Source organism: Capra hircus, chromosome 7 (genome assembly GCF_001704415.2).
Source record: "Capra hircus breed San Clemente chromosome 7, ASM170441v1, whole genome shotgun sequence".
Lineage (NCBI taxonomy): Eukaryota > Metazoa > Chordata > Mammalia > Artiodactyla > Bovidae > Capra > Capra hircus.
Window position 1 is genome coordinate 341,017 of NC_030814.1, and position 12,238 is coordinate 353,254.

General features: G+C 44.4%; 1 protein-coding gene across 2 annotated transcripts in view; it reads right to left on the reverse strand.

Moving 5' to 3' along the window:
• The window catches only part of CAMK4 (calcium/calmodulin dependent protein kinase IV), a 271,534-nt gene extending 260,490 nt beyond the window's left edge, over window positions 1-11,044 (reverse strand). Inside the window, exon 1 of one of the 2 annotated variants that reach the window (XM_018049980.1) lies at window positions 10,780-11,044. In XM_018049980.1, the coding sequence (XP_017905469.1) occupies window positions 10,780-10,940 (161 nt within the window). In that variant the 5' untranslated portion in view covers window positions 10,941-11,044. The remainder of the gene's footprint in view (window positions 1-10,779) is intronic. The other variant, XM_018049981.1, reaches the window with a different exon arrangement.

Genomic DNA, 12,238 nt, shown 5'->3' on the forward strand with positions numbered 1-12,238 from the left:
TAAGACAGTACAAGAGGTAAAGCAGACCAAGCTTAAAAGGACAAACTTTGGTACAATGAAAGGGAAAGTGCAAGCAAAGAACCTACTAGACAGTCCATGAAGACTGAAAGTGGGAAAAAATCATTCAAACACTGCATTAGAGTCACGACAAATGTGTGAACTTAACAACAGATTTGCGACCCCCTACTCTTCTCTGTTCTGGCTTGTAATATTAGTCAAATACTCTCCATGACATAAATCAAAGAAAGTATGGTTTTAACAAAAAATGCTACCACAAACTAGTAAAGAAAATGGTGAAGAACACGTTATATGCATTGCTTTTTTAGCAACTCATTGTAATCAGAATGTTGTCTCAAGTCTAGCTATTAAAAAAAAATTTTTTTTTTTGCACCTGGTGAATTTTTCAACTATATCACCCTGAAGCATGACTTAAAAAGTAATTAACTGATGACAATGCATTTGTTAACCAAGTTAAACTCAGCATCCTGGCATGAACTGCCCACACCTCTTCAAGCCCTGACCATCAAACACTTTAGGAAAATGCAGTCAATAGCCTAAGCCAGTAGTTGACAAAATTTACCATGAAGTAAGTTGCCTATTTTGAAACTGACATTCTTGCTTATGAATTCTGGGTTCAACAACCACACACACGCACCCACAAAAACAAATGTCAAAACCAAAATTCATTTAACCCTCTGCTTGATGGGCAAACTGTATTCCTTTTCTCTCTCTCTCTTTTTTTTTAATTTTGCTATATGACTTTTTTTGGTTATAATGGCAGTTAAGCTCTTATCAAAACCTTTCATCAGGTAGTCTTAAAATGCATAACAAGTGCACATATGAGTCCACTTCCCCTTTTCTGCACAAAGTCACACCTTGCAATATTATTTCTTGTTTTCATTTTGATCTATATCTTTGCTTTAAAATAATTTTCATAAAGTAAAAGGTTAGTATTTAAGTAAAAAACTTACTCAATAGCCACTTAAAACTACTATTCTTTGACCCAGTAATCATCAAACAAAATGTTTTGAGCACATGCTCCCAAATTGTGTATACTTATGTACCTATAAATTCAACACATATGCTGCTGAACCAAAATGTGATGTTCTTTTCAAAACATTTATAAAACACAAAAATTAGAAAAATAAGTAAAAATAGATTCTCTTCTACATTCTTTTAACATCCCAATATATTATTCACCCCCTGGATATGAACCTCCCACTTTGGAGAACTCTGCTTTAGTTAAGATATGAGGGACTGCTTTACTTTAGTTCTAAAGTCTAATCAAACGAAAAAGAAAAATATATATATTTTTAATGCTTAAAACAGTCTCAAAGGACCTTAGTCCACCTGTGATATATGCATGATAGAAGGATCATTCAACATGCAGATAATATATTAGTAAATAAAAAAATGAACTAAACTTTATTAATTAGAAGCAAATAGATTATTTAGCATATTACTTTTGTAATATCTATAATTTCAAATAACTAGAAGAATGATTAATTGAAATTGGTTTAATTATTACACACAAAATAAATGCACTCCAATAATCTTTGAATGTGAATGCTGATCATGATGTGGAAAGTTTTTTAAATTTTATGGTATGGAAATTTAGCTTAAAGTACACCTTTCAAGTAGAGTTACTTCATTTTCAAAAGCAAAAATGATGAATGAAACTAACCAATGTACTATACATGTAAGAACTGCAACTGATTTAGTTTCAACAGATACAGGAAAAGTATGAGGGTGCACTTAAAGGCTGAGCCCACTGAAAACACTGTCAGGTAGACTTGTCCAAGTAAAAGGGAGGCTGAAGGTGGTTGCTTGAATAAATGGAGCTTTGATGTCATTTTAATCTGAAATTTTCATGTATGTGAGGAGGAGTAGAAGTTTACCTTGACTGATCTATGTATTGGGTCAGCAAACCACAGGCTAAGGGCCTAAGATAGCAGCCACTTATTTTTGAACAGTCTGCAACTGAAGAATAGTTTTTACATTTTAAAATGGTTTTTAAAACTCAAAAGAAGAATAATATTAAGTGACATGAAAATTATATGAAATTGAACTTTCACTGTCATTAATAAAGTTTTCCAGTGGTCATGTATGGATGTGAAAGTTGGACTATAAAGAAAGCTGAGCACAGAAGAACTGATGCTTTTGAGCTGTGGTGTTGGACAAGACTCTTGAGAGTCCCTTGGACTGCAAGGAGATCCAACCAGTCCATCCTAAAGGAGATCAGTCCTGGGTGTTCATTGGAAGGACTGATGTTGAAGCTGAAACTCTAATACTTTGGCCATCTGATGTGAAGAGCTGACTCATTTGAAAAGACCCTGATGGTGGGAAAGATTGAGGGCAGGAGGAGAAGGGGATGACAGAGGATGAGCTGGTTGGATAGCATCACTGACTCAATGGACATGGCTTTGGGCGAACTCCGGGAGTTGGTGATGGACAGGGAGCCCCAGTGTGCTGCCGTTCATGGGGTCGCAAAGAGTTGGACAAGACTGAGTGACTGAACTGAACTGAACTGAATAAAGTTTTATTGGAACACAGCCATGTGCATTGGTTTCTGTGTTGTCTGTGGCTGACTGCAGTTAATTATCAGGGTTGAGAGTTGCCAGAGAGACCTGTGACCCTCAAAACCTAAAGCAGTGCCATCTGTCCCTTTCCAGGCTCTTTACCCAGTACAGGCAACTGATCTTAATCCCCTCAGTCCTTCCCTTTCTTATCCTATCCATTGAGTGCAGGAAGGTTTGTTTGCTTGTTTGTTTTAAACCAACATGGTAAATTCTCTCTTACCCATCCCCCTCACTTATCTGCATTAAGAGTTAGAGGCAAATGTGTTCCACATCTTTACCCTAAGATGCAGCTGCTTCTATAGCCACCTTTCGCTCTCATAATGGTTACTTTCTGTTTTAAGTATAATTTTGGTTTTCAGCTAATACAAACTCAGTCATTTTTTTCACAGGCTTTCTTTGTTCTGATATCCACTTACTCTTCTAACCTTATTTCTCATTACAATATTCATACTTTATAAATTTTGCAAAATAAATTGTATACTCCACATTTTTTCTGCCAAGTTTTGCCTTTTTTTTTAGAATGTAGTTTCCACCTGGGATACTCTTCACCAAAGCTCTACCTCATTAAAATCCTGCCAGATTTCAAGATCCACCCCTCCCAAAGAAGACATCTCAATCTTCCCAATCAAAATTATCACTTCGTTGTAAGTGAAGTTGCTCAGTCGTGTCTGACTCTTTGCGACTCCATGGACTGTAGCCTACCAGTCCAAGGGATTTTCCAGGCAAGAATACTGGAGTGGGTTGCCATTTCCTTCTCCAGAGGATCTTCCCGACCCAGGGATCCAACCCAGGTCTCCTGCATTGTAGTCAGAGGCTTTACAGCCTGAGCCCCTGCTCCCCTGCTGTAACTCTCATTATCTCCACCTGGTGTGCACGCATGCCTGCACGCATGCTAAGCCCATCGGCTCTTCTGTCCATGGGATTCTCCAAGCATGAATACTGGAGTGAGTTCCTGTGCCCTCCTTCAGGGGATCTTCCTGACCTAGAGATCGAACACACGACTCTTCCATCTCCTCCACTGGCAGACAGATTCTTTACCACTGGCACCACCTGGGAAGCCCCTCCGTCTGGTAGTAGTCTTATTTGTTTATCTCATATTAACTGTTGGTGCCTTATCAGTAAACTATGCATGTGGATGCCAAGCAGGGTTTTATTTATCACATTCATTTATACTCTGGACTTCCCTGGTGGCTCAGACAGTAAAGTGTCTGTCTACAATGTGGGAGACCTGGGTTCGATCCCTGGGTTGGGAAGTTCCCTGGAGAAGGAAATGGCAACCCACTCCAGTACTCTTGCCTAGAAAATCCCATGGATGGAGCCTGGTGTCCATGGGGTCTTAAAGAGTTGGACACGACTGAATGACTTCACTTCACTATTCATACTAACCTCTTCCCTGTCCACACCCTGTCCCCACACCATAAAGTGTCCAGTTCATAATATTCAAAAGATCAGACTTGTAACAGAGAGGACTTCAAGTGGCACGAAGATATGGAATTCAATAATAATAAATCAAAAGATGACAACATCATTCTTTTCAATTATTTTCAATCTTTCTGATAACATCAAGAAGAAAACCTCAACTTGTGCTACTATGGTTTAAACTCTCTAATCTTTGATAATCTCCCTTTTTAACAAAGAGAAAAACAATTCTAGGCTTGGAGCCTTCTGGAGGCAAGCATTTCTGCTACAATTTAGTAAAAATGCTTTGTTCTTATTGCTTCTATTTATGGCATGAATACTGGTTTTCAATTTAATGAAAATGAGTAATCTCAGTAAGTAAATTTAGGTTAACCAAAATGAGGTGATTTAAACAAAAATATTAACCAAATTATAGCACAACGGTTATGCATATACAACAGAAATCAACGGCATTACATAAAAATGGAAGAAACATTCGATTGTAGCAAGTAATCAATAAAGCCAAATGACTTTAATCCATCAAACTCCTTGTTAACTATCTACATCACTAAAAGAAAATCACGCTAAAGACAAGCTTCCGGCTTCTGAGACAGGGGTTCTCAAAAGAAGAGGAGGTGACATTTGATAATGTCTAGAGACATTTTTTGGAGAAAATGGCAACCCACTCCACTATTCTTCCCTGTCTGGTGGGCTACGCTCTACGGAGTCACAGAGTCAGACACGACTGAGCATACACACACACAAACACACACACAGACACGTTTGGTAGTCACAACTGGCGGAGTAGGGTGGGGGGCTACCTGCAGCTAATGGGTAAAGGCCAGGGATACTGCTAAACACCCCCCAAGGGACAGGACGGCCCTACAACACAGAGTCATCTGGCCTAAACCTCTACAGTGCCAAGGCTGAGAAACTGCTCGGAGAAAAAGAGCAAGCTGAGCACGCCCTGCTTCTGCCCACAGTTATGAGCCGCCCTCTGTGCAGCACGCTGTCCCTATTCGATCCTTGTCACAGATGAGACCGCTGAGGAATCTCCCACCCAAACCTTTCATTACGTTACACTGCCTGCACAGCTGCTGCCCTCCATCAGCAATTAGGGTTTTAAAAACAGACTGCACTGGGGCAGATCTTTATATGCTAATATTATGCCATCAATATTTAGATCAAATTTCCTAATTAAACCATGGAAGTTATGACATTTTCAGATGATCCTACATTATCAAATAGATTTTTTTAAATAATTGAGGTAAAGATTAGTACAATTTCAGTAAAACCTTGACTCCAACTGCTACTGATTTCATGTAAAGTTCTTTGACTTGAATTATATGCTTCATTGACTCAAATACTATATTTTGCAGAATAAACTTGACCTTGAAATTTTTTTAATTCAATATTTTTTATTAGATACATTAGCTTTCCTGAAAGGCAGTCTAAAGAGAACTACTTTTTAATCTAGCAAAAATAAAATCATTAACATAAAACAATATAACTGTTAGTAGCTGAAACAGTTCACTTGGCTACCACTCAGTACTTTATTCTCAAAACTATTATTGCAAATACATAATCCACACAGATGTGTCTGAGGGTGTTTACAAGAAAGATCTTTGAAGCTATTTTGTGGTTAGTGTTTTTGTTCTTTCTCTTTTTTTTTTTCCAAGTAGAGTTCACCAGAGCAACTTAGAAGCAGACAGCACCTGGGTCTTTTTATGGGTTTTTTTTTTCCAAATTTAAAGTTATTTTTACCCTTGCAACAGTATTTAAACAAGGAAAAATACTGTATTCTTAAAGTAATGATGCTATCATTATCTTCACTTGACTTAAAGGTTCTTTATAATGACAGTATTTCTAAATTTAGCATTTACTATTTATTAACTTTAGCAGCTGGCATACCTTGGAGGTATTTCATGCCTTTGAATTCAAGCTGGTTTAACTCTTAACTCTGACATGCCTGCGGTAAAATGATGGTAAAGGTGAAACTGAATCCTTTTCATTTCAGAGCCAGAAAGCACTCTGCCAACAGCAAAGCAGCATTGTTCTGAACAGGAAAAAGTTACAGAGGTGGCAGTTATCAACACTCACACTACCAAGAAAGAAAACCAAATGCTGAGTGAGATTAGGATCACAGTTGCATACGTTTTAGGGAGAAGATAAACAGGTCACCAGATTATCCTTTCCTGAGGGTTCCCAGAACTGAGACGGTCATAGCAGGACCCACTGTTACCATTCATCCATTCTCTTCAGAATCGTTTATCGAGCACCTGCCGGGTACTGAGCACTGAGGTAGGCAATGAGTACCCAGCAGTGAATCAGCCAGATCTACAGACCCTCAGTGTTGGTGCAAAGAGCGTGCGCAGCCCCAGTTGCTATTCTCCCACTTGCAACCCCACCTCGCTCCGGAGTCAACTGCCTGAGAAAAGAATCAGGTGCACCAAGAACAAGAGAGGGCCTGAACAGGTACACTTTAAATTCTTAGTGAGATTAAAAAATAAAAACCACAGCATCCCCCGAGAGCTCAAGAAACCCAGCGCAGCGAGTGTGGCAGGAGGCCCGCGGGCAGCTGTGGGGCCTACAGACCAGTGTCAGAGAAGATGGAGAACTCTGGAGCACCGGTGGAGAGTGGCGGAAGGGAGCAGACAGACAGAAGGGCAGGGGAGAGAGGGTCTGAGTGCTTCTCAGCCAGGAGCGCAGGCTGCAGCCGTTCTCTTAGAAGAAGCACCTTCTGCTGTTCCCTTACAGGAAGCATTTGCTGACCATCACCCAGGAACAAAGTTAGGTGTTACTGAGGGGAATACAGCCCTGCTCAGGCCTCTGGATCCCTCTGCTTCACAGTTGAAGATGCTCCTGGGCCAGCCTCCTGAAACGCTCAGTCAGTCCAGGAGATACTCCAGTCTTCTCTTATAGAGACATCAGAGTTTTTCAAAGTGTTTGAAAAGGGAGACACAATCATGCTGGAAATAAAGACAGGGGAGTTTTTCTTCTCAGAGCTGGGCCATCAGGCAGGACTCAGTGTCACCAACTGTCTACACGGTTCCTCTCAAAAGGACTGCCTTATGTTTTAATCTAGCACACACAGAGTTAGGCCTAAAACAGTCCTTTTAAAACTGAATCACAACCTACTGGTGGGATGTGGAATCACATGGGTTCAGTCAATATTTTTAAGAAACTAGGATAAAATCAAACAGCATAGAATAGGAAATATCAGAACACATTGTTGGTAATAAGAATAAACATTATTTTATCAAACTTCCCCCCATTTTACACACACATATGACTCATTATCTAAATCTATTTGATTCCTAAGCAAGGATACACATAGCAAGGGACCCTATATAATTATAGTTATATGGGGTTGCTATATAAGTTTTTTAAAAATTGTGAACCAACTCAGGGGAGGCATAGAGCAGGTACTGAAAGTCATTAGCCTGAAAAAATTATAGTGAAGTGGCATGAAAATTTTTTTAAAGTTTTGATTCCAAAAAAATCAATTTCTACTCAAAATGAGAACAGAAGTAGATTTTTCAACCTTTTCCCAAAATACTTTAATTCTGTGATTTTCACACTCTTATTCTTTTGTCCTAATTATCTTTCATTTGCTTCCCTGAACTCGTGTATGTGCGCTGCAGGGTGGTGGGGGGACACACACCTGATCTTGTGACAAATACCCTCTCAATCTCACACCAAAGACAGGAACAGAAGCTGAGAAAGAACCGAAGCCCGAACCACAGAGCAGCCCAGGCCAAATTCTGTCTCTCTGTTTGCCAAACCACCAGGCAGGATCTTGGCCACAGGGAAGCTCACTTCTCCCTTGGAAAAACCTTTAAAACACCAGTTTCTCAAATCACTGGGCAAAGGACCAACCACTCTCTAGGATACGGAGCCCTGAATGGGATCAAGGCCAATTCATCTTTTTAAGTAGAACTGAATTTGTTGTGACCTTGGTTCTCGTGAACTTTTAAACAAATTTTATAAACACAGCAGTGTTTTCAAATGTGGCTTTTAGAAAAATAAATTAGCTTACCTGAAACTCTTAAATAATTCCTTTCAACACCTTTCTGTTCCTGACTTACTCGCAATCTGAAAAAAGCAAGCTATGACATCTCCCCGGTCTGACTGTTTATATGTGGGTTGGTGCCGTGAGCACCACATGGGGAATCCAGGTGGTTACAGCCACGGGAATTTTGTTCCCCGAAATCCCCAAATACATCCTCAAAGTATGATGATGTCCTGATGGTCATATGTCCAATATTCTTGAAATCAGGAGTCACTAGCTTACAACAGGTAGCTGCAATGGCTTACTCTCTTACTTAATCTACACTAGTCTGCAGGGAACAGTGCACACCCCGTAACTAACCACAGTGGCTCCACACAGCACCAGGGATACTGTTCTCTTACTCTGAATGACAACCGTGTTACTAGGAACTAAATGTTTGGGCTTTAGCATCACCACTGACAGGCAGACTTGGCGCAAGACCGAGAGGAAAGAGAGGAAAGGCTTGAAAGCAACTGACTGAGCCTCAACTTTATCACTAGGGGGGTGAGGAAGCACACTTTGGTCACTCAGTCAATACCTACAATTATAATTCTGTTGAATTCTCTGGCTTTAGAGATTCTTAGCAATTATATTTGTAACATAGCTGTTTTTTTGTTTTACTTTCATTTTGTTGAAAAAAAGTAAGTTTTTGGAATTCCCTGGTGGTCCAGTGGTTAGGGCTCTGCTCTTCCACTGCTGGTTCAACCCCCACTCAGGGAACTGAAAGCAGTCGTGCGGCACCAAAAAGCCAAGCAAGCAGGCAAAGAAACAAACAAAGCATTCCGATCACGAAGTGCCGGTGTTTCTCAAAGTCTCAGCCCAATGGAGTAGTACGCACCTCAGCAATACTGCCATCTACAGAGAACTTGCCTAACGTACTTGAATACCAAGAAAGAAGACAGAAAGAGCCATTTTTAACCTCTTCTCAAAATATTTTGGTTCTTCGACTTTTACAGCAATCAAATGACTCGATGGCAGAGTGGCAGTCTGAGCATATATGACTGGTGTATATCCGGGCTCCAAAATTACTGCAAAATACAACACGGTTTTGAAAAGCAGAACAAACTCCAAATTCCTTAGGTTTTCCCTATGAAGTCTACCATTCCATATATGTATGCAACTGGTATTTTCCCAATTTCCCATTCATTACATGAAAGAAAGTTTCCTGAGTTAAGCTTGCAACCCTTAATCACACAGCTAATGTGTGCTGAGGTTAAGTCAGAGCCAATGAGGGACGTCTAAGGTAAATGTGACTCAGAAAACAGGCAGATTTGGTGGTGGGACAGTCCCTATACACCGTCAGGCGCTTCCTCGACTAGGTGGCAGTTTCTGAAACTCACCAATCTTAAGCAGGTTATCACTTTAATCAGAAGTTTACAGGGTTCCACTGCAGCTCATCATACAACTATGTAGACTTCCAACCTTACAGAAGGAGATGTTTTATTTTCAGCTTTACTAAGGAATGCATGCAATAGCACACCTTTAGATGAACATTGAAAACCTTGATCAAAACAGGATTTTACATATTATTCAATGTTCTAATGTTCTGCAAACCTTTTCAAAGAGCGGCAATTTCTAAATTCCTGTCAGAAGTTTTACCTCTGTACTCAGTGAGCCATTAACAGGCAATTCAGAGAGGAGAAGGGGCCCTCACACAGTCCCACTAAGGACCAACATCCAGAATCCCGTAACGCAGTCTCCAGTGACACGAAACAGAAAATGTCTGCTAACTCTATTCCAGCACAAAGAAAGAAAGAAAAAAGAAATCTGCAAAGAAACATTAAGTATAGAAGCTTCAACTTGTTAACGGTTGAAATTACATCTTTAGATTCCATATAATAAAGGGTCTGATTCTAAAATGAATATTGAAAAGACGTCTCCCTACCTATGAATAGCAGAAAGAAAGGAGGAAAAAGGAAGGGGAAAATATTTTTCAGTGGATAAAAATATAGGAACACACGGCATCATGCACATGGCAAGATCACTACCTGTTTGGATCTTCAAAGCAGGGATAAGGGACATTTCTGCAACCCCAGGGAGATGGTTTTCTGCATACATAATTAAACAAATCACTCCAGCACGTCAAAGAGCAGCAGAAGTCTTCTCACTAATTACCACTGCCTTTCCTTTAAAGCCACACTTTCATTATTCTGCCTTCAACTCCCTTAAATGATTCATTCCCCTTCACTCCTGAGCAGACTCTGCGGGGAAGCTGGTGTTTAAGTTTAATCTCCAGTGCCACTTGCTTTGGAGAGCTTGATGAAGGGAAGGAGGAAGAATCGAATCTAATATTTCTGTCAAGATTTGGAGAGGCATCCTCCTCCCCTCATCCCCCAAAAATAACTAGACAGACAGGACCCTCTGGCAAGCTATAATCGCGATCAGAGACGCCGCTTGGGCAAGCAGGGCCCACGTGCGGTGGAGCTGTCACCCACGGAGGCGGCAGCCGGCGAGGCGGCGGCGGCGGGGAGGACCCGGGCTGCCGCCCGCAGCTGCCCCGGCCTGGGCGCGCGCGGGGACGCCGGCTCGCTCGTGAACGGTCCCGGGCTCTCTCCCGGACCCGGCAGAACCCAAGGGCCGGGAGGCCAGCCCCGGTATTCCGGGGAGCTGGAGCCGCAAATGGCAAGCGCCCGAAGCGCGCCGCGGGCAGAAGCCCCAGCCGGCGCCCAGGATGTCCGGCTCCTCCCGGTCCGAGCGCCTCCCGAGCGCCCCAGCCCGCCGCCCCCAGGCCCCCGAGCCGCCCCGCCGTACCGTCCCAGCTCCGACTCCACCTCGAAGAAATCGCCCAGAGCATCCCTGTTGGAGCCGTCGACCCAGTAATCCGGCACCAGGCTCCCGGGTCCCGGGGCCACGGTGGCGGTGACCGAGGAGCAGGACGAGGCGGAGCACGAGGGCGTCGTGACTTTGAGCATCTTCGCGGCGGGACTCCGCTGGCGCCGCCGCCGTTTGCCGGAGCGAGGAGCCCCCGCGCGTCCCCGCCCGCGAGCGCCGGCGCGAGCTGCGCCCTGCAAGCGCGCCCCCGCCGGCCCCTCCGCGCGGCTGCGCTCCCCTCGGCGCTCGGGCGCGTGCGGGGGCGCGAGGGGCCGGGAGAGCGTGCAGGGGAGCCGAGCCGCCCGCCGGAGCCGAGCCGCCCCGCGCGCCCCCTCGCGCACCGCGCCGCCCCACCCCTCCCTCTGTCCCGCCTCCGCGCGGCGCCCGCGGGGCGGCTCCGGATGCGGGAGGCTGGGTGAGGCCCGCGGCCGGAGCGTCCCCGCCCTCGCCCGCCCGCGGGAGCCGGGAGCCGCGGCAGCCGCTCCGAGCCGGCAGCGCCCGGCGCGCCCGGGGGCACCTGGGCCGGGCGCCCTGCACGGCGGCGTCACGGGGACCCGGCGGTGGAGGTGCCCCCCGAGCGCGCCCGGTGCGAGGCCCCCCGCACGGCGCCAGCCCACCAGCCGTCCCGCCTGCCCCCGTCAGAGGGCGTGTCGGTGGCTGGGGTGTCCCGCCCACGGCCGCCGGGCCTGCGGAGCCGCCGCGCACAGAGCCGGGAAGGCGGAGGAAGGGACGCGCTGACCTGACTCCCTCTGGACGAAGTCTCCGGCGGGGACAGCTGCCGCCTTGCTGCTGTTGCTGCGGGGACAGCTGCTGCCTTGCGCTGCCTCCTCGGCACTGCTGGAGCTCCTGAAAGGGCAGCTATCTGCTGTGACTGGCTGACTCCAGCTTCCGAAGGCTAGCGACAGAAATGATCAGAGAATTCCAGGTTTGGAAGGGGGCCTCTGGAAGCCAACTAGTCCAGCTCTCTGCCTTAACGCGGGACTTGGCATCATTCATGACAGAGAGGGCTGCTGTATTAGCTGTCCCATCACAAGTCTTCTAATGTCTGTCCATCAACCTTCAGGCTATCGTTCTAAGCATTGGTTAAATTTACATTGAATATTTCTACCCTTGAACATTTTTCCTTTTAGATTTCAGCAGAGATGAACAATAACTAGTCATTATATTATGTAATGAATCTTTGTATATATAAAGACATTACATCACATCTTTCTGGCTAAATAACTTTGAGCCCTTCATTTAATCTTCAGTTCAGTTCAGTTCAGTTCAGTCTCTCAGTCGTGTCCGACTCTTTGTGACCCCATGAATCGCAGCACGCCAGGCCCCCTGTCCATCACCAACTCCCGGAGTTCACTCAGGCTCAAGTCCATCGAGTCAGTGATGCCATCCAGCCATCTCA